The sequence below is a fragment of the Leucoraja erinacea genome, chromosome 25 (genome assembly GCF_028641065.1).
Source record: "Leucoraja erinacea ecotype New England chromosome 25, Leri_hhj_1, whole genome shotgun sequence".
In the NCBI taxonomy this organism is placed as follows: Eukaryota; Metazoa; Chordata; class Chondrichthyes; order Rajiformes; family Rajidae; genus Leucoraja; species Leucoraja erinaceus.
In genome coordinates this window covers 26,403,182-26,426,609 of record NC_073401.1, presented here as the reverse complement: position 1 = coordinate 26,426,609, position 23,428 = coordinate 26,403,182, and the positions used below count along the sequence as shown (strand labels likewise).

General features: G+C 40.4%; 1 protein-coding gene across 2 annotated transcripts in view; it reads left to right on the top strand.

Annotated features, from left to right (window-relative positions):
* Positions 1-23,428, top strand: part of morc2 (MORC family CW-type zinc finger 2) — a 49,590-nt gene that overhangs the window by 5,301 nt on the left and 20,861 nt on the right. For both annotated transcript variants that reach the window (XM_055655307.1, XM_055655308.1), the window contains exons 2-10: positions 8,091-8,144; positions 8,801-8,835; positions 11,046-11,114; positions 12,919-13,009; positions 15,495-15,603; positions 16,033-16,192; positions 17,348-17,459; positions 19,432-19,557; positions 21,215-21,294. In XM_055655307.1, coding sequence (XP_055511282.1) covers positions 8,091-8,144; positions 8,801-8,835; positions 11,046-11,114; positions 12,919-13,009; positions 15,495-15,603; positions 16,033-16,192; positions 17,348-17,459; positions 19,432-19,557; positions 21,215-21,294 — 836 coding nt within the window. The remainder of the gene's footprint in view (positions 1-8,090; positions 8,145-8,800; positions 8,836-11,045; positions 11,115-12,918; positions 13,010-15,494; positions 15,604-16,032; positions 16,193-17,347; positions 17,460-19,431; positions 19,558-21,214; positions 21,295-23,428) is intronic.

The window sequence follows — 23,428 nt, the reverse complement described above, 5'->3', positions numbered from 1 at the left end:
CAGTCCCGCCGGGTAACCTAAAAGCCGTGCCATTTTGCCCGGCTTGGCAAGCACCCGGGACACCTATCGTTCAACTATGAATGCCCCCCCCCCCTCTCTCTCTGTCACTCTCCGTCTCCACCTGCCATCCGTATCTGTGTCCAGGCCGCTGGTTCTCCGCTCACCTCCCACTCCTCATCCGCCAGCATGGCCGGCCGCCTTGCACATGCGCACTGCCACGGCCTGCACATCCTCCCCCTGCACATGCGCACAACCACAGCCAGCACATCATCGGCCGCCCCTGCACATGCGCACTGCTGCGGCAACTGGTCGGCGCTGGGCACTTTCTCCCTCCCTTTGCATTGTGGGAGATCTGGCAGCCATTGCTGGCCGGTCGCCGCGAACGCTGAAAACCAACGCAGAATCACTACCTGGAGTTGGAGTAACTCCCTGGAGTAATTCTTGTTTCTTGGTTTCCTGGTCCTCCAAAGATATTCCAAATTAAATTTAAACTGGAGTGGACCCTCTACCATCAAACTCTGAAAAATAACAGCCTATTGCACTTTATCTGTTTATCTATTATGTATATATATGGTCTATGGTGTAGAGACACACTGAACTTTTATCTCCTGTTCTGTATTATGTTTACATATTCAGTTGTGCTGCAGCAAGCAAGAATTTCACTGTCCTATCTGGAACACAAGACAATAAAACTCACGGAGACAGTAGGCTGTGGGAGAGCTGGGAATAGGAGGGGATGGAGAGAGAAAGCAAGGACTGCCTTAAATTAGAGAAGCCAATGTTCATACCACAGGCGTGTAGACTACTCAAGTGAAATATGAAGTGCTGGTCCTCCAATTTGCGATAGGGCTCACTCTGGCCATGGAGGAGGCCCAGGACAGAAAGATCGGATTCGGAATGGGAGGGAGAGTTGAAGTGCTGAGCCACCAGGAAATCAGGTTGGTTATTGCGAACTGAGTGGAGGTGGTGTGCGAAGCGATCGCCTGCGCTTAGTCTCACCGAGATTGATCATATGCAGAATGATCCAACCACATTTTTGTTTGGAAGTGGAAAGAAATAATAGAAATTGCATTCATTGCAACGTGTAAAAAGAGTTGAGATACTGTATATACTGTATTATAATTTTGCTGCATGTCATTGTGGTATATATCATATCTTGATTGGTGAATATGTTTAGTTTGTGACTTTATTTGAAGCAGAAATAATATGTGAATGCTTCATTGAGCATAATTCCGACTGGTAACTACGCACTTTGTCCGAGCACATTATCGCACGTGTCATGCAAGCTGCCTTAAATGACCAACTAAACTGTCATTTGGCAACCTAAAAAGCTGCCTAGGTTGCCCGGCTGGAAACAGAGAAAAAAAGTTAAGTGAGAGCCCTGAAAATGCTGGAGTAACACAGCAAGACAGACAGCATCTCTGGATCATCTGGTGAGTCTGAAGAAGGGTCTTGACCAAAACGTCACCCATTCTCTCTCTCCAGTGGTGCTGCCTGTCCCGCTGAGTTACTCCAACATTTTGTATCTACCTGCTAAAGGAACTCAATAGGTGTATGGAGGTGGGTCACGATTCTGATGCAATGGTTCGGTTCAAGATTATCCTCGCCCTGTCTATCTCCATGTTGATCAGACACGGTGGCGGGTGACACGTTTCCATCTCTGTATTAATCAGTTAGTTCCCTGCAACAATATTTACCTTCTCTTAAAAGCCCACAGATTATCTGTTTGTTGAATGTGTGTTTTCTGAGTTCCTTTTTCAGTACCACTGGATTTTGGGTCCTTGGGCAATCTGTACAAATTAACTGCACTAATCTGATTATAACCATGAAATCTACTGATTGTTTATTTTACCATATCCTAACATCAAGTTGGAATCCTCCAAGGGTCCCCATTGATTCTTTAATTTGTGATCTAGTGCAAAAGTTTAAAAAAACTGTCATAGAAGGCCAAACTAAAGGCAGTAATATAAATCTGGTGCAACTTCATGCACAATATGTATTTGAATGCAACTGAAATGATATTGTTTATGGTTATGGGAATCACTGGCAAAGCCAGCATACACTGCCGTTGGGAAGTAGTGGTGAGCTGATGACTTGCGGCAAGATACAGAATTCCATTATTTTGTTTTAGACCCAGCATCTTCCATTAAAGGTGATGTTCCCAAGCACATGCTTTACATTTTCGAGGTACATAAGATCATAGATTTGGAAGCTGACATCGAAAAAGCCACATAATGTAGCAGTGCATCTTGTATGTGGTACATATTGCTGTAATAGCGAAATGTCACCCATTCCTTCTCTCCAAAGATGCTGCCTATCCCGCTGAGTTACTCCAGCTTTTTGTGCAAACTAGGATGGCCATTCTGCTTGGATGTGTTAGAGTTGCACTTACCTAGCCAAGTAGAGGTGATTCCTTCACATACAATTTCAGATAGAGCGGAGGGGAAGATTTTGTGAGTCAAGGGCTGAATCTCTTGCCACAGGATGCCAAGTCCTTTGACCATCCAGTCCACTTGCATTTCTCGTAAAAGATAACCCAAAATGTTGATGGGGGAGGAGGAGGCACTAAAGTTCATTGAATGCCACAAGGAGGTGGATAGACTGTTAGATATAATAATTGCCTGCTACTTTGCATTTATCAATCTCAAGTGTTAAGACAAGAGTGTTTGTCTTATTCACCAGGAAAAGAACAACGAAAAGCTTACTTGCTGTAGTGTTACAGGCTTGGTAATGCAACAGCACAACACATACATGTACAATAAATATAATGCAATAAATTAGCAGTTATATTAGTGCAAGCCGGAGTATATTGTGTAACCTATAAAAAGTCCTTTGTAGTTCGTTGCTGAGGTAGGATTGCGCAGTGTGGATCAAGGGCCTCATGGTTGATGGGAAGAAGCTGTTCTTGAACGTGGAGATAATAATTCTTGGGCTCTGTATCATCATCCCTGTGGTAGATGAGAATGTGGCAATGGTGGTGTGGGTCTTTGATATTTGGTGTCATGCAGAACCTCCTGCCCATCACTTCAAAGGTGAGGTGTTCAATATCCTTGATGAACTGTGCGATGCCCACCACTTTCTGTAGCTTCCTTCATTATTTGACGTTTGGGTTGGTTTGTTTGGCTGAAGGTTGTTAGGCTCTTGTTGCAAGAAAATGTACTAATTTGATCTGTGAATTTACAATGCAAATGAAAAAAAATCCCTACTTCTGTATGTTGACTTTTTTTTATTTAAAGGAGGTTCCTAAATACGCTGGCCAGCTCGTATGGTGGTATCTGCGTATATGTTTTGGGGATTGTACCGACCGTATTGGGTATTGACAGGCATGAGTTGTATGCAGCTGGTTGAATATTAACTTTAGTTAACTTCCCTTCCTTGACAGTTGGTGATGATGATTTATTTAGCTCAGCAGAGATGATGTGGCCTTGCATGGATATGTACAGCACAGCACCTGCCTGTTTAATCTAACCCATTTATACATCTTTCATCAATAATACACACTTTTCCCTTCTCCCTTCTATGCTAATACATATACAGTTTCCTCTTAAATGAATCTCAGCTACTCATTTTAACCACTTCACATGGTAATGAGTTCCATGCTCTTTCCCATTCTGAATTCCCAGTTGGATGTTTTGGCGGCTATTCAATTGTGATTGCCTCCAGTTACGATCTTCTCTACATAAAGGAATATTGTCACTACATCCATATCATTACCTTTTCAGAATTTTATATGACGAAAGCATGCAAAGTGAATATTTAAAAAGAGAGACTCAATCTGTTCATCCTTTCCTGATATGTGGACTGTGCAATCTAACGTCATCCAATCTTCGCTGCATCCTCCTTAGTGAGTCCATACGCTTTAGCAGTATAAGTACCACAAGCGTATGCAGTATTCTACCTGTGGTCTAACCAAGATTCAATTTGGGTGGCAGAGACCTCTTTGTTTTGAAATGCTCCTGTCGTCTTATGCTCCAATTTTCATGTGCACGGGTATCGGCACGGATAACCATTTCATATATGTCAAAGTGGTGGCTATCAGACTATGTAGTGTGCATTCAGCAAGCGCTGGTTGTGAGAAATGTTTTTTAATAAAATGCTGTGCATCGCACGTTAGTATTCTATGCAGAAACCTTCAAATTGCTGAACTATCTTATCTTGCCCTTCAATTAACTGTTTTATACAATTCTATTTAAAGACTGAATAGTGTTACAGTAAAGTAAAAACAGTGACAGGTCACCATCTTCAAAGAGGATATTGCTGCTAATTGGCTGACAACTACTTCCATTCAACGTAACTTGACTAAAAATGTCGTTTAACACTTATTTTGCATAACAGTACAAATGCAGGTAAAGTTTTTGTTTTATAAAAATAAGATCGTTCTTATGTAGGCTCTGCATAGTCTTTCATGCATAGGGATTAGCACTAAACTGAAATGTCAAAACATTGGTCACTCTGTTCTAGATACTCTAATAGCATTTCACCAGGTCTTCAGAACTTTTGAGAGTCGGAATCAAATGCTTAATATTTTTGGTTGATTGCATGAGAATTCTAGATAAATAAGAGTTAATTGTAGATGTGTTGTAGAAGTGGAAGGCTTGTTTTCCTAGCAACTAAAGCTTCAACTGCTATTAGATAGTGGGCAATGGAACTGTCTTTAACTTTGTAAGCTATGTTAAGGTAAATGAGAAATCCTGCTAATTCTGTACGATTTTTGTACAATCAACCCAGTTTTCCTATCTGGATTTCTGTTCTTATTTACAATGCCATCATTTTAATTAATTGGGCAATGTGTGTACATTGAGAATGTCTTGAATGTTAAAGGAGGAAGATGGTGTTTGGGGTTGGGGAAAATCAATGTTATGTAGGTTATGTATGAATCGATTGTTCCCGATGTTGGGAAAGTCCAGAACAAGGGGTCACAGTTTAAGGATAAGGGGGAAATCTTTTAGGACCGAGATGAGGAAAACATTTTTCACACAGAGAGTGGTGAATCTCTGGAATTCTCTGCCACAGAAGGTAGTTGAGGCCAGTTCATTGGCTATATTTAAGAGGGAGTTAGATGTGGCCGTTGTGGCTAAAGGGTTCAGGGGGTATGGAGAGAAGGCAGGTACAGGATACCGAGTTGGATGATCATATTGAATGGCCTACTCCTGCACCTATTTTCTATGTTTCTATGGATGTGGTGTGGAGAGAGATGAGTTTGGCTGCGTAGAACGGTACCATGGGAATATGAAACTCTTGTACTTCAACTGGACACTTATTTATAAAATAAAGACATCTGAATTGTGCACATTAAATGAGTAAGGGCATTGCATCTTTATTTGATATGTCCACACTGGTCTTTTCACACTAGCTAATATACTCAAAGCCATAGAATTGCACAGCATAGAAATAGGTTCTTCAGCCCACTGTCTATACCAACCAACATGTCTATCTATACAATCCCATTTGCCTACATTAGTTCCAAATCCCCCTCTGCCTTGCTCAGTCAAGGTAACTTCCTGCGCCACTCCATTGCAATTGTGAAGGCATTGTAGCCTGGTCTTTATTTTTGTGACAGTTTTAGATATTAGTCATTGTATCTGATGAAACTGTAAGCTTTATTTTGGATGCTCTGATATTTTGAGATAACAATTATTTTTTGAAGGGAAATGTTTGTGTTCATATGTATGGCGTGCAGATTTTTATGATTCCCATAGAATAGATCCATTGTTTTATTTATCATTAACCGTTGCTGTCACTGGAGAGATTGTGGTCTTAACAATGCAAATCATGAGGCAATTGGTGATATGGCAATCTGCTTTCATTGAAGCAGAACAATTTAATGGTGAAACTACAAACTAGCTTTGAACAGGAATCCCAGGGGTTTGTGAACACTTAACATCATTGTTGCTACGGGCTTTTCGGTTTTAAAAAAAAAGACAAACAAATTTGAATTCTTGCAAAGGAAAAACATCCTGAAGGGTTCAGATGTTGACATATTGTAGACATTTGTGTATTGCAGCCATCCCACTGTCTGCTTCAGTACTGATGGGACCAGTGATATCATTAGGAGTTGGGGTACTAATGATCTACATTTAATGTTTGGATTAGGTCCACTTTTATTTCACAAGAAAATAGAGGTATGATGCAAAGATAATTTATTACTGCTCTCACCAGTGATTGAAGCAATTTGAAGAATTAAGATTATTTAACAACGTAACCTCAGATTTAACCATGGTATATAATGAATAATGAGACCGACCATGACATTAGTCCAATTTATAACAAAAGCTCCTTATCGAAATGTGTCCAGCATTCATAAGATGGTGGAAGAATTAATGATACAAAAAAAAATAGGCATGACTGGTTGTGGTGAGCAAAGTTGGGAGTTAAATATTCAGACATACTTCACTTTTAGATGGGGCAAAATGAAACCATGGTCCTAATATCAAAGAATGGTTAAAAGTAATAGATGGGAAAGATTATAATTCAGGAAATCAAAAAGTAGAATTAGTTTGGTTGATCAGAGAACTAGCATTGGTTAGAATTGCCTTTAGGCTCCCAAACAATAGCAATAGTTAGTGCATAGTATAAATCAGCAATTAGAGGTGCTCGTAACATTGATAATATAATAATCATGGGCTTTTCAAGTTGCACATTGACTGGGATAACTAGTAATTCTAAGCAAGACATTCATTGAGTTGTAAAAGAGGTACTTTTTTAAGATCAGGATGTTGAGGAACAAAAGAAGGCAAAGACCTGATAATCCGCTAGGTAAGATAACGCTGGGGAAGAGCAATAATATGATGAATTTTAGATAAAGATTAAACCTGATTTTTTTTTTTTTTTAATTCAATCTGAAACTGGGTTTGAAACAAAACTATGAAGATATAAGGCATGTGTTGACAATGGTAACTTGGGAATTAGTTAGAAGATATATAATTTAAAAAACAATGGCTAATGTTTAAAGAATTTTAAAGAATTTAAACATAGTTACCGACACTCCCCTACCATTTCTTGACCTGACTATCTCCATCGCAGGTGATAGAACTGGTATTCTACTACATGACCGGGTAAATGGAGTGGAAATAGTGTTTGCAATTTTATTGTTCCATGTGGTATTCATAAACATGGAAAGGAATAAGAAATATGTGTACTAACTCTGCCAACCAGTTCACTGGTGAACGCCACGCAACAACCGTTACACGAAATGTATTTGTATTCTGATGCCATTTTCAGAAACTTGCCATCAATATGCTATCTTTTCTTATATTTGGTGTTGATACTATGTCAGTCATGAACCCAATAAACCGCTTGTCAAATTTTTTGAAGGAATTTGAAATTTGACCCCATTTGTCTCATTTTTGTGTGCAGTATTGTAAAAAGAAACATATACATTTTGTACAAAATCGCCCATGAAGAAATTGTGTGAAGGAATCGTCAACCATAATTATCATGCAGCGACAGATTACGTTTAGGCTTCCCACTGATTCTCAGAAATATCCGATCATTGCGATGTTATGATTGTCAAGGCAATCAACAAGTATTTATTTTTAATGATGTTAGGAGTATAACTTTTACTCCTTTAGTATCCGTTAGCTTATTGCAGGTGATAATGCTTAGTTTGTTTAATTATGGTATTAGCCACTGTTATCCAAGCATTTCTTTGTAATAAACTATTACAGAAAATTTGCAGTGAATAAGATTTGCTCATATTGCTAGGTTTTTGTGTGATAATTCTAATCTTCAACAATGGGGAGAATTGAAGAGGGCTTAATGTAAATTCATGGTTGGCAGCCTCACAAAGGCTGTAGGGACTGTTACCGTGCCCTAATCCCCACAGGTGGGATACCTAAGTATTTCTCAATGCAACAAAAATATTGCTGCCACTTGAGGTTATCGCAGCAAGACACTTTTTTTTTAGTGTTATATAATTTGGACCCGTGGAAAAAACGCAGGCAAAATACAATGCTGGAGGAACTCAGTGGGTCAGGCAGCATCTGTGGATGGTTTGAAATGTTCTTGCATGTGGATGTTTTGAAAATACAGTGGTTCAGAAGTGATTATAAATATTTCTTCTTGAAATTTTTTTTTTTTTAACATTTCAGAACTACTCATGAGTTTCTTTTTGGAGCTTTGGCTGAGCTGGTGGACAATGCCAGGTAGGAGTATAACCTTTACATCTGCTGCCCCCTTTCATTTCTACCATTGCAGCTGCTTTTGTTTCATTTATGTGTTTATCCAGCTGAAGAATGTCCATGAATGTACTTTCTTTCCCCTTGTACTTGCGAATATTTAATTATTTCAATCTATCCTGTTTATGTGAAAAATGTATACTCGCTAAGATCGTGCCAAAAAGGGGCGACACTTGTGTACTGCCTGGGTGAGGTTTGCTTCATGATGTTGCCAGGTTGTACGCAAAACAACGCATTTCACTGTACTTGGGTATGTGGGCCAATAAAGTGGCATTAAATCACTAATGAGTAGTATTGATGCTGTTGTAGGTGCCATACTGTGGATGCAATTATTTAATATCAGAGATATATTAAAATGGTTCAATGGAGCCTATTCAAGATAAAGAGTTTAACAATCCTGACTCTTCACCTGACCTCTTTGTGGAACATTGAAAGAACTGAATGGCTTTATCCCGAGAGCAAGCTGTTTTATTTTTCCAATCATTTACGAGTATGTACAAACAGAGGCCTCGTTGAAAAAGGTTATGGATGGGGGTGGTTATGCATTTTATCCTTTAATGGTTTGGGCAAAAATGACATCAGTTTTTCATCTCAAATTTTTATCCTTTTATTAAATCTTGCAGAGATGCAGGTGCTACAAGAGTGGACATATATACTGGTAAGTTAAAGTTAATCACTTCTTCCGATTAATATAGATTAGCTATGCGCTGTTTTAAAAAAAAAAACAAAAAAAAACCCTGCAATTAATTAAAGAATGTTGCACCACGGAACGTTGGTGCAAGTGTGTGCCCAGATTGTCCCTGAAGTGGTGTTTGCAGATTTCCATCAAACGGGGGAAAGAAACTAGGTTGAATCTGACAAGCTGGAAACATTTGCTAGTTGGTTGCTGTCCAACGCTTGAAAAGGTGGATGAATGTGGTAGAGGCCGAAGAGCAGGTCGACTGCCCATGCAGTCAAGCAGTAATTTCATGTGGATTCTGCCTTGAGAAACACGATTGATGATGGCTCTTAGAAGCACACCATGTAGGCATCGTATGCATAATGTCATGTCATTATTTGGAACTTGGCTGCGTTTATTCTGTATTAATTTTACTCTGATATTCACCCAATTATGGCCCTATACATGGGGTGAGAAGTAACAAAATTATTTCCATTTAAATGCAAATTTACGCATTGTCCAACGCTCATTACCACTTGGTTTGGTTTAGTTCAATTTAGAGATACAACGTGGAAACAGGCCCTTCGGCCCATCAAGTCGCACTGACCAGCGATCTCCACACATTAACACTATCCTACATACATGAGGGACAAATTACACTTATACCAAGCCAATTAACCTACGAACCTGTACGTCTTTGGAATGTGGGAGGAAACCGACGATCTCTGAGAAAATGTAGAGGAATTGATGAAAATATGGGAATAATAAAATAAAGAGTTATATGGGTTGTTGCTATCTTTTGCAGACTGAACGGCCGGTTTCCATGCTATGTTGCTCGTTGACACTACAACGTTTTTATTTTGGGACGGAAAAGGATGAGATTCTGGGGGGGGGGGTAAAAATTATGCCTCCAAAGCAACTTTCTGCAGTACAGTTTTGTTTTGGGGAGCAATTGGTCTTCTGTACAATTTTTCACTTCTAAAAATGGTTTGCTAATGTGGTCCTACATGTCTGCTGGCAATCCTGCAAAATTCACAGTTGGATACTTTTTAACTGTGGGTGATGAATATTGAAGACTGTTTGACTATGAAGGGCATATTGCCCTCGTCCCTTTCATGAATATTTCAGCATATTTTCCTCTTATTGTTTTTTTTTGTTATTTCTACTCTGAGCTCAGTTATTTCACCATTGTTGCTGCACTCCACTGCTCTGTTCAGGGCCTTGCATGTTTTTAATCCCGACTTTAGCTAACAGTTTTGAAATGTAACTGTTAACAAACAAATGGTAATGCAAAATAGAAAATGTTATACTGCACATTAATTATTAACAAGACCCACAGAAAATGGGATCATTTAAAATCCTGTAAATTTTATTCTAAGATGTTTAGTATAGATTATATGTTCTTAACAAATTAGATATAGCAAGGCCCAAAAAAAGGCTTGACTTGGGGTTTATGGCCATTCCACTAAGGTGCTGGAAGAAAAAGGTTAATTTTTCCGTTTGTGCTTAAGATATGGTTACATATGCTTTGGTGCTGCTTCTAAATTAATTGATTAAAAGTCTGTGAAACCTGTTTCTGAGATACCAGTAAGTTAGTGGGGGAATTTGATGGAGCCCAGAGGAAAACAAAACTGTAAATGTAGTAAAAATTAAATTGATGATAGAAACAGAAGGATTAAAAAAATCTTTAATTTGGTTATAGCTTTTCAATATGTACCAATCACGTAGGAGAGCAGGTAAGACCAGAGTCAAGATTATGCTAGTTCAAAACATACAGAGTAAGGATGCTATGTGACAGAAGTACCTGCTATATGCTGGGCCATTTAAATTTGTATAAATAAATGAGCTCCATGTCGTACAAAATACTGCAGTGTCTCTGCACCACCAGGACATCTGAATTCTTATTTCAAAGGCAACTTTTTTTTTAACAATGATAAATTGGGAACACGAGCTTTAGTCCTTTGGTTCCTGGCTGCTGATGATTCACTTATATCACCCACCTTAAATTGTTGCACACACATGACTCTTGTATGCCACTTAGAAATAGCGCAGGTGTAGAAATTACAAATGTTGCACTGGTGGGTAAAGGGAGTTTTATTCATTCTTACCCTTGCTGGATATGACATCTATTCACATCCTGTTAAACCATAAACAAAACTGATGGATTTATTCATATACGTTTTATCTCTTTTGTGCTGTTAACGTTCCAGTAAAGAATGTGGATTTTCGAGGAGCATTCATGTTATGCTTTCTGGACGATGGAACTGGAATGGATTACAGTAAGTATACAAGCTATTCCAAGGCATGTTATGGATTAGTGAATTTATTTCCAACAAAACTAGCTATAGGTGATTGCATGGAGGGCCACTCTTTGTGGTAATGTACTTTGCCTGGTCAATATTGACTATTCACTTCTGGCATGTTCTGGATCTCAAGAGGGCAGTTAAGGTGAAGGTAACCGAAAAACTGTTCTGAAACAATCCATGGTTGTTGAAGAGCAAGCTTCCAACCATGATTTTAATTTTATGAAAGTACTATGACTTGTGAAAACAACTAATTTTAATCAGTCCAATTTATATTTAACAAACTCATGGACATATCAAGTAAAAAAACAGTTAATAAATCATTAATTACGTGAAGTCATGGCACTTTAAGAATTCTTTTAATGCTGCAGTTTCTATTTGCATTTATTTGTGCTATAGTAACTAATCTGCTGTCTACTAAATCAGATTTTTTTTAAATCAGTAAATCAAGGTTTGGATTTCTCCCATCATTTCCCCTCCCAAACAAAACCAATAATTGATTATACTATCTAGACAGGCTTGCATTTGGAACTTTGTTGGTTCTGTGTTGTCTCGTCGCGCTCCAGTGACTTGACCTAAAATATCACGGCTATTGCTCCGATGTACCACGATCGGAAACGCTATCTTTCAGCAAGGCACTAATTGGAGGCCTTATTGCCATTGGATTGATGTTAAACAATACACAGTGTTATGAGAAGTGTGGGAATTATTCCCAGTGTTTTAGCCAATAATTTATTCATCAGTCTTGATTACAGGCAAATTATCAGGTCACAATGGCATTGCTAATTATGTTTAACTGATATATGAATGACGTAATAATCTCACACAAAGAACTGAGTTCCATTTAATATAGCCAGTGAATTATGTTTTAATATAGTCAACAGACGGCTGGCAAAATAGATCACTCTTATTTTGATTTATTTTGGCAAGGATATCTGTTGAGCTTCTCATGTGAGAAATGAGGACAAAGTACATTTAAAAATAAATCAAATCGGACTGAAAATGCATTCATGCATTGCTTTTAATGAATCTTAAGACTGCAAAGAGCTTTACAGCTAATTATTTATTTTAAAAGTGAAATGATTGCTTTTTTGTTGGGAATCCTCCAGCCAATCTGTGCGTAGCAAGCTCCCAAAAGCAATGTGATAATGACCAGGCTATTTTAATGATGCTGAATGAGGGGTAAAAGTTAGCTGGATCCTCAGAGAAAACTATCTTTTCAAATTAATGCCACAGATTTGTGCATTTAATTTTAGAGGGCAAATGATTAACATCTCGGTCAGAAGGCAGAGTTAGAAAATCATGCTTGATTTTATCTCAAATGTGCCTCATTGGTTTTTTAATGGCATTGCAGGAATAGGAAAGCAATGGAATATGAATCGAGTCGTGGAGTTATAGAGTGGGGAAACAGCCCCCTCGGCCCAACTTGCCCACACCAACCAACAACCAGTCCTATCTATACTAGTCCCACCTGTCTAAGTTTGACCCATATCCCTCTAAACCTGTCCCATCCGTGCATATGCAGGCACCCTGTATTGGAGTTACTTGGTTCTAATTGTTGGAGCACCTTGGTCTAGAGCACCTTAATTTTAACATGTGGTGCTCCCGTCCTGCTCAAGTGTGTGTTCTTTACCTTTGTAACTCGTTACTTTTTGGCAGTATGAAATCTGGTATTGGAATATAAATGAGTGCTGACAGATGTGCTTTATTAACAGCATGAAGGAAGTTTATGACATGTCCTTGGTATTTTTTTAAGTTACCTCAACTTCTTCCCCAACAGATGAGGCTGCCAGTGTGATCCAGTTTGGAAAATCAGCCAAAAGAACCCCAGAATCCACGCAGATCGGGCAGTATGGGAATGGACTCAAGTCGTAAGCTTTTCCATTTTCAGTCCGATTTGATTTATTTTTAAATGTACTTTGTCCTCTTAGCAAAACATTGTTGGGATTTTGTAGTAGCAAGTTATGTTGTTTTTGGTGTTATATAATACTAGAAATTGTTAAATACTAATGGGATATTGATATAGTTTAAAACAAGATTTCCCAATGACAGCGATAATTCTTGCTGATGTTGTGTAGGCAATTGACCTGCAACCATAGAAATATTTCACAGTTGTTAGTGTTGAAGAAAGCCTTCACTGAAGATTGAAGACAAAATTCTACTAGAGCAGCAACTTGGGTTTTGCTGCTGACTTTAGCATCAACAATATTCAAAGCTCTTTTGAGGTGATTGGTCAAATAAATGGCCATTCTATAAAATATAGGGGGTGGGGGGGGGGGGGGCAGGAGAACAATTAGAATTGTCATCCTGAAGACCAAGATTAGAGTAGTTGAGAACCTTGTCATCAGTAACTTTGTAAAGATACGATCCGAAAATGCTCATAGTAGTGAACGGTGTGAACAAGGTTTTATAAACCTAGAGGAGATGAGGGGAAAAAATGATGGGCAGGCTAGATTTGTCACGGTCGATTTAACAGGCTCTCATTCCCAAGTATTCTGGACGAATTAATCACCCACCACCAAATTAAACGGAAATTACTTGATTGTCACTAGAATTCTGAGTTATGAAAGTGTCTTCACTCTGAAAGCACGGTATTTTTTTTGGACCGTTAGGTTAGGATGAAAAAGGTGGTCATATGATCATGTTCTTGTATTACGATACAATAGAACTTTATTCATCCCAGGAGGGAAATTGGTCTGCCAACAGTCGTAAAACACAGGAAGAAACATGAAACGTGAAATTAAAGTGAGGAGTGGAATGTCTAGGATTGGGGATGTGCAAACTTTGGGGGGGGGGGGGGGGGAGGGGAGAGAAAGGGAAGGGGTGTCTACCCCACGACAGAAGGGGGAGTTGTACAGTTTGATAACCACAGGGGGAAAAGGATCTCCTGTGGCGTTCTGTGCTGCATCTTGGTGGAACCCGTCTGTTGCTGAAGGTGCTCCTCGGGTTGACCAGTGTGTCATGCAGGGGGTGAGCTGTATTGTCCAAGATGCTCGGCAGTTTGAGGAGACCACCTCCCATGAATCCAACTCCATTCCCTGGACGGAGCCAGCCTTCCCGATGAGCTTGTTAATTCTGTCGGCGCCTGCATCCTTCGCCCTGCTACCGCAGCACACGACAGCAAGAAAGATGCCACTGGCCACCACCGATTGACAGAACATCTGCAGCATCTTACTGCGGACATTGAAAGAGCGGAACCTCCTTATTCAAGTGGTACAGATGACTGGTGATCTGCTTAAAATAGAATTTCTGGTGGGTGGCCGATGAGACATCATTTAGGAAATCAGTCCAAAATTGTTAAATAGGATGCGTAATAGTGAAACTCTGTAAGCCCAGGGGCCAGTAATATTTAAGAAATTGGAGAGTCTGAAGTAGATGTATGCCTTGTTGTCATAAATAAAATAATAGAGGCAGAGGAGTAAGGGAAGGGGGTTTATTTTGTGTGACATGCATTTATATCAACAGAGGTTATATTGGGTTTCATTGGGATATGTGGCATTGTCCATGATGGTGAAATTAAATTGAAGTAATAATAACACCTATTTGAAGTATGAGAAAAGTCAGAATATAGATTAATAATGTGTCTTCCACGTATCAAAACTCTGGCAGAGTCATGTAATCATAAAGGGTAGAAACAGGCCCGTCGGCGACCAACATGTCCCATCTACGCTAGTCCCACCTGCCTGTGTTTGGCCCACATCACTCCAAACCTGTCTAAATGTTTCTTAAACATTGCAATATTACTTGGCTCAACTGCCACCGCTGCCGGCGGTTCCATATACCTATTGCCGTTTGTGTAAAAGAGCCATTGAAAATGAAGCCTCGGGAAACCCATTATTAGAATTTGCTTGGATATGGATAAACCACAGACTAGTCATTGTGTGACCAGTTTGCAAGATCTTAATAACCAGTGACTGTGATGGTAATTGTTTAATATGTGTTATCGCACGATAACTTTAAGGATGATATTTAATTATACACTTTGAAATTGTTGGACATATCAGAGAGTAACGCTAAATGTATGTAGTTTAGTTTATAGATACAGAGCAGAAACAGGCCTTTTCGGCCCACCAAGTCTGCACCGACCAGCGATCCCCGCACATTAACACTATCCTATACCCACTAGGGACGATTTTTACATTTATCATGCCAATTAACCTACAAACCTGTACGTCTTTGGAGTGTGGGAGGAAACTGAAGATCTCGGAGAAAACCCACGCAAGTCTCGGGGAGAACGTACAAACTCCGTACAGACAGCACCCGTAGTCAGGATCGAGCCCGGTTCTCCGGCGCTGCATTCGCTGTAAGGCAGCAACTCTATCGTTATGCTAAATATTTTGTTTTCATCCCCTTCAGTGGCTCAATGCGAATAGGCAGAGACTTCATTTTATTCACCAAAAAAGAGGATACAATGACTTGCGTTTTCCTTTCACGAACATTTCATGAGGAGGAAGGGATTGATGAGGTTAGTTTCTGTTTTTAGATACAATTATTCTACTTGTGTTTCAATAGCCTAATCTTAAACGTGATTTATGCTGTTTGACAGCAAGTGAATGCTTTTTTTAATGACCTCTCTGCTTTTTCCACTTGTATTCCACATTTCTGCTGTTACTGTTGTGGCCTCAGAAGTGGTAGTCCTATTTTTTTTTGGTCTCTAATTTGGGGAACTGTGATTAGTTCCAATATGACCACTGTCAGACAGTTGGATTGAACTGCGCCACATAGGCCAGGAATTGACCTCTGTGGTTCTGACCAATTCTGTTAACTTGACCAAATAAATAGGAATCTTTAATACCTGCTGAGTAATAATCCTCACATGCAGAGGTGATAGCATGAAAACCTTGGCTGTGGTTCCTTCATTTCAATTATGTTCTTTTTGGTTGGGACACAACAGGTGATAGTTCCACTTCCAACATGGAATTCCAAAACAAAGGAGCCCATGACTGACAACCCTGAGAAATTTGCCATCGAAACAGAACTCATCTACAAATATTCACCATTCAAGTCCAAGTCGGAGGTCATGGAGCAGTTTGAGAAAATCAAAGAAAATAATGGTAAGGACCTTTTTCCATGACAAACCTGTTCCAGCATAATATATCCCAAAGTATTAGTAGATGTAGTGACGAGCTTCAAACAAGAAGTGGAGACCAAGTTTGGGGTTGTGAGTGTAGAGATACTGGCATAGAATGGGAGTGCAAAGGCTTTGGTGCTGATGGACTGAGAAATGATTCACAATTGAAAGGAAGGCGAAAGGCAAAGGTTTGCATCCTGGGGTAAATTTGTTGATTCTGTATTTGTACATATTTTTTCTCATTGACTGACTGTGTGGTTCTGGTATCTGTTCATCATTAGTTGTTCATAAATAAGTGAAACTAACATTAGCTATTAAAGTTGCTAGGGGTAAACAGGATGAAAAACGTTGGAAACCCCTGGCGTAAGGCATCAATTTCTACACCAGAGGATTTGAGGCTGACTAGGATGGTATTACAATGGTCAAATCTAGAGCTAGTAAAGATATGAAAATGGCAAAGGTGGCTTGCCTCAATCTTTAGTTTTAAAGCTACAGTGCAGAAATAGGCCCTTTGGCCCACCAAGTCCACACCAACCGATGTAGTTTAAGCTAAGCTCCAGACCTGATGAGTAGACATAAGTTTGGAAGTCTTTTCCACGTAAGGTATGGTTCCACAAAGCTGCTCATCTTTGGAATGTGGGAGGAAACCGAAGTACCCGGAGAAAACTCACACGTACAGGGAGAACGTACAAACTCAGTACAGACAGCAACCATAGTCAGGATTGAACCCAGGTCTCTATCGTTGTCGGGCAGCAGCTCTATTGCAGCGTCATTGTGCCACCCTGAAGAACGACCTCCTTTGACATGACAAAATTATGAATGGGCTTGAGCCATAGTATTTGCCATGCCCAATGGCGGATTAGGCTGGAATATTCTTTGGCTCTCTCCTGTTTCTTCAGTTACGAAGAGCATGTGAGAAACTAGCACTTGAATAGTTGACGGAAAGTAAAACAAATGTTGATGCAGACACGTGTTAGAGAGTGACCTGTTTTACCGTGGAATTGTAGATGTTTCCACAATTCTTGAAATGAACAATGTGTCCATTATGTGTGATGAAATATTGTTACAGTGAAAATTGATTGTGAAGTGTATTTGTTAAATCCTCAACTGCATTCTGTACTGTTTTAATACTTTGCAGGTACTTTGGTGATTGTTTATAACCTTAAACTGATGGATAATGGTGAGCCAGAGCTGGATGCCATCTCTGATCCTACAGACATTCTGATGGCAGGTCCACCACTTGAGGGCATGTGAGTAATCAGTGAGGAGGCTGCGGGCGTGTTTTATTTGGGGAAGAAAAAATCTCCACAGTGAATAAGGCTTACAGTACCTTGCAAACAACTTAACTTCTATTTAATGTGATGAAAGCTGCCATGAAATGCCTTGCAATTTTAAATAATACATATGGATTTAAACCTTTACTATGGGATCTGAATGATAATATAAACCATTGATTGAAATGCACTCTTGCCACCCTCTGATTCTTCTCTCTCACTGATGATGAAGAACCAGATCACCCATTCCTTTTGCACTTGTAAAGGGAGGTTGGATATTGTGGTAGTCTTTTGTAAAACAAGTAAAAAATAAACTTAAATATTGATCTAAATATGTTGATAGTTTGTAGCTCTCACGGTGTATACTGAATTTGATGTAGACCCTTTGGGAATTTTAAATATTTCTTAAGTTCCAGGAGCAGAATTAGGCCATTTGGCCCATCGTCTACTCTGTTGTTCGATCGTGGCTGAGCTATCTCTCCCTCTCTCTCAACCCCATTCTCCTGCCTTCACCCCATAACCCCAGACACCCATACTAATCAAGAATCTGTCCATCTCTGCCATAAAAAATATCCATTGACTTGGCCTCCATGGCAATCTGACAATGAATTCCACAGATTCACCACCCTCTGACTACAGCAATTCCTCCTCATCTTTCTCAAGTTACATCCTTTTATTCTGAGGCTGTGGCCTCTGTTCCTAGACTCTCCCACTATGACTTGAAGTCATAAATGAGTAAAAGATATAATTATGAAAATCTGAAGACCAGTTCCACAAAGAGAAAACGAGCAGTTTACTTTTTATTTTCACCATCAATCCATTTCTCTCTTCAATTTGTCCTGAAAAATGGAGGAGCGGTGATGACTTTCTCAACAAAGTTCTTGAGGGTTATACATCTTCTTTTCCTCTTCACACTAATCTCCCTACCACTCTTTCAGCTGAGGGACATGACACTGTTATTGTGGGTGTGATCCCTGCAATCTGCCAATTTAACATGATGCATGTGAGGGTTAGTATATCGGTAGTTTCCATCCTTGGACATTAGGTCAACAAGTCTCCAAGCTGAGTCATAGAGTGATACAGTGTGGAAACAGGCCCTTTGGCCCTTCTGGCCCACACCGGCCAACACTGTCCCAGCTACGGTATCTATGGAGCGAAGGAGATAGGCAACGTTTCGGGCCGAAACCCTTCTTCAGACGGAAGAAGGGTTTCGGCCCGAAACGTTGCCTATCTCCTTCGCTCCATAGATGCTGCTGCACCCGCTGAGTTTCTCCAGCTTTTTTGTGTAACCTTCGATTCTCCAGCATCTGCAGTTCCCTCTTAAACACTGTCCCAGCTACACTAGTCCCACTATTGCCTGCGCTTGGTCCATATCCCTCCAAACCTGTCCTATCCATGTACCTGTATAACTTTCTTAAATGATGGGATAGTCCCAGCCTCAACTACCTCCTCTGGCAGCTTGTTCTATACACCCACCACCTTTTGTGTGAAAAAGTTACTCCTCAGATTCTTATTAAATCTTTTCCCCTTCACCTTGAACCTATGTCCTCTGATCCTCGATTCCTCTACTCTGGGCAAAAGACTCTGTGCATCTACACAATCTATTCCTCTCATGATTTTGTATACCTCTGTAAGATCTCCCCTCATCCTCCTGCGCCTCCAGCCTACTCAACCTCTCCCTGTAGCTCTAGTCCTGGCAACATCCGCGTAAATATTTTCTGAATACTTTCAAGCTTGACAATATCTTTCCTATAACATGGTGCCCAGAACGGAACACAATATTTTCTAAATGCGGTCTCACCAATGTCTTATACGACTGCAACATAACCTCCCAACTTCTATACTGAGGTTGAGATTCAGGTGTTGGGAGAGCAGGTCACTCAGGATTATTGCATGATTGCTTGGAGATTTGGAATTTAGCTTTCTAATTGATGTATCTATTTTGCAGCAAACCAGAGCGGCGCTCCTTCAGAGCATACACAGCTGTTCTGTACATTGACCCTAGAATGAGAATCTTTATCCAGGGTCACAAGGTCCGGACAAAACGACTGTCTTGCTGCCTGTTTAAACCAAGGTAATAGCAAATGTTTTACTATGGCAATGTTTAAGAAACATTTGGACAGCTGCATGTACAGGATGGGTTTAGAGGGCCAAACCCAGGCTGGTGGGACTAGTGTAGATGGAGCATGTTGGCTGGTGTGGACAAGTTGGGTTGTATGGGCTTTTTTCCCATGCACGATGACTCTATGGACATTTACTATCATAAAGATAAACTTGGATTATATGGTGTGTTTCACAAACGCACCATGCCGTATTCTCATTGATACCATCGGGCAGGATTAACAGAGGCCTGAAATCCCACACCAGCATGTTCAAGTACAGCGACTTTCCCAGCACTAGGTTCTTGAAAAAAACTTACACAACCTGCCTCGACAACCAAATACTCCAACCCATCTTTTGCACTTCAGTGGACTTGGTTTTGTTTTCCATGTATGTTATTGGACTAATGTCGTGTGTTTTTTGCACATTCCTTTAGAATTTTATATGAAATTTATGTATAATTTGTTTGTCTAGGTCTGTGCCTGCGATGCTGCTGAGAACAGCATTTTTCAGACCTGTATCTCACGGTTATTGTGTGTTTGATAATACCCTCTACTGTGACTTGATCTGAAATTCAGACATGCCCACCCATGTGTTAAGTAAATTAAATACAGCTTGGTCAATGTTGTAATGTGGAAAATTTAGCCGGCGTTTTATATACAGCAAGGTCTTTGTGACAGGAGCTTGATAATAACCCGACTAAGACATCGGAAGGATGGGGCATCCCTCTGCTCTTGTTTATACATTTGAGATAGAGGGTAAACTGAGTTCTGGTGCAGTATTTCATCTGAAAGTTGCATCACTTTCATTATCTAGATAATCCAACATTATCTTAGCTGTACCAAAGATAGACACAAAATGCTGGAGTAACTCGGCGGGACAGGCAGCATCTCTGGAGAAAATGAATATGTGAAGTTTTGGGTCGGAACCCTTCTTTAGATTAGAGACTTCTTCAGGTTTTGAGTCTGAAGAAGGGTCCCAACCAGACACGTCACCCATCCATTTTCTCCAGAGATGCTGCCTGACCAGCTGAGCCAATCCAGCATTTTGTGTCTTATCTTTGATATAAACCAGCATCTGCAGTTCCTTTTTATTTCATGTTGTCTTGGCTGCAGTTGGCTGTGAGCTTAGATTTTCGTGTTCATGTCTATGGAGAAAGAATTGAACCTGTAGCTTTGACTCGTAGTCAAGCAGATGACTCGTAGATGGAGCATTGGAATGAACAAAATATCGTTTAATGGAATGATAGCCTACTCCTGTTCCCAAGTTCTTAACAGCATGGGCAGCATGTCCTGACAATTGCTGTGCATTTATGGTGGAGGTCGAATATAATGAATGAGAAATGTGAAAGGGATATTGTGGATAAACAGGTATATACATTAGAAATTTATCCTAATTTAAATGGCAAATGGTGATCTTTAAAAACCAATATCTTTGTTTAATTGGCAAATCGTAGTGATAGACAATAGGTACAGGAGTAGGCCATTTGGCCCTTCGAGCCAGCATTGCCATTCAATGTGATCATGGCTGATCATCCCCATGTTGTTTTAAACTGAAATTGAAAATCACAGATTATGTTTTGATCTTTGTGTTGATGCAGTGGCTCTAACTAGCTTTTCCCTCCTTCACAGAATGTACAAGTATACATCGAATCGGTTCAGGACCCGTGCTGAACAAGAGGTGAAGAAAGCTGAGCACTTGATGAAACTAGGTATGTTTCGCAGGGAGAGGAATGTCTGCAAAAATGTGATTCTGCGCGTAAAACCATGTCATGCTGTGCCTGAGGGATGTCAAGGCTTAGTTTAGTCATCTGTTTAGTCCAGGTATGAGGGGATGATTGGATGAGCCACTTTGAGGTATTTGAATTTGGTGCTGTGATTCTGCCTTTTACTGTTTCGATGTGGTATTCCAGTGTTGTAATTTTAATTCAGATGAAGCATCATAGGACAAATGGACAAAGGCAGATTATTTATTATAAGATTTGAAAATTAAACAATGAAGCATTAAAATTTCAAAATATATTGTGGGGTTTTTTTCCACATACGTTTCTTCCTCCCCTATACTTTATGGGTAGCAGCACCTTGTACACGTTACCTGCTCTGAGGATAAAGTGGGTAAATAAAGCTTTCAACATCATGTTTATTATTCATGTTTAAACCTAAGACTCAGTAAGGGTCTTTGGAGACGTGTTGAATTTCCTTAGTCCTTTGACGAAGTAGAAGTATCTGTTTTTATGGCCGTATTGGCGATGTGGTTAAACCAGGTCAAATTGTTGTGGATATTTACACCTAGAGACATGACGTTCCCCACCATCTCCACTTCAACAGCCTTGGTACTGACCGTGGCACCTACCCCACCCCGTTTCCCAAAGTCAACGGCCAGCTCCTTTGTTTTGCCGATGTTGAGGGAAAGGTTGTTGGCGTGACACCATGCTATAGATCTCTCTGTCTCCATCACATTGTTGTCTGAGATCCAGCCCGGCTATGATACTGTCATCATCTGCAAGCTTGTTTATGGAGCTGGAGCAGCATTTGTCTGCCGAGTCACGTGTCTATAGGGATTATAGTAAGGGGCTGAGCGGGAGGCGCTGGTACTGAGAATTTGTTTTAATGAAGTTGATTTTTTACATAATTTTAGAAAATGTTTCTCTTTGCTGAAATTTGGTAATTCAGCAACTTTTTTTGTCCGCAGTGAAGGTAACATAGTGAATGTTGCAGGATTATTCAGAGCTGAATGAATGTGAATGCACTAAACCCTCGCTATAACGGACCACACGGAGGAGATGGTGTCCGTTATTACCGATTGTCCCCCTCGAATGAGGGGGTTCATATGTAGAGTAGTATTGGGGGGGAAAAAGCAGCCAATAACTATACACTACACAATAAACAGTAAAGGACACAGACATACACAATACCTTGGGACGGCACGGCACAGTGGTAGTGTTGTTACCTCACAGCGTCAGAGACCCAAGTTTGATCCTGGCTTCAGGTACTCCCTGCCGCAACGTGGGTTTCCTCTAGGTGCTCGGGTTCCCTCCCACATTGCAGACACGTGCTGGTTGGCTTCTGTGGGTCGTTTGTGCAGTCGCTGCCTCTTGGCGCCAGGGGCCCGGGTTTGATCCAGGCCTTGGATGCTCTCGATGGCCGCCTGGGTTTTCTCTGAGAGCACTGGTTCAAACCTGCACTGTGAGTTGACTCTGGGATGTGGGGTGGAGCTGGTGTGCCAGGGCGGGTGCGGGGGATGCCCGGGATCGGCTGCTCTGTCAGCAGTTCGCGGAGGCCAGTTGGGCTGCAGGTTTGCATGTCTTTGCAGTGGGGGTGGGAGGTGCCCGGGGAAACCCACACTTTCACAAGATCTTTTCAATGTGGGAGGAAAGATAGAACCACTACTGAATTGTCCCCGCCCGGTGTGTTGGATCGAACTAGTATAAGGGTGATCGCTGGTCCACGCTGGATCCCTAAACTAAGCTTAAGCTACAATTGTTCAAAAACACCATCCATCTAGTGGTCATTCTGTGAAACAACAACAAACAGATTCAGGCTGCTTTAACCAAAATTTATTATAAAGAAATCCAATAAAGAGGGTTTACTGTTTGCATTTTCAGGGCTCCATTATAATCACGAGAAAGCTATGGGTTCATCTTTGTGTTCCTGACTCTGTTGACTAGGATCTGCAAGGAAAATGTGTTGTCCAAGTGTCTGTGTAAATAGTAGGAAAATGTCGTATTTGCAATGTATTTTAAAACTTAATATTTGACAGGCAATCTCTCACTGTTTTTACGTTATTACTTAGTTTTTTAATTCTTAATGGTGTCGCTATCAGTAGATAATGTCACTTATTGTTTC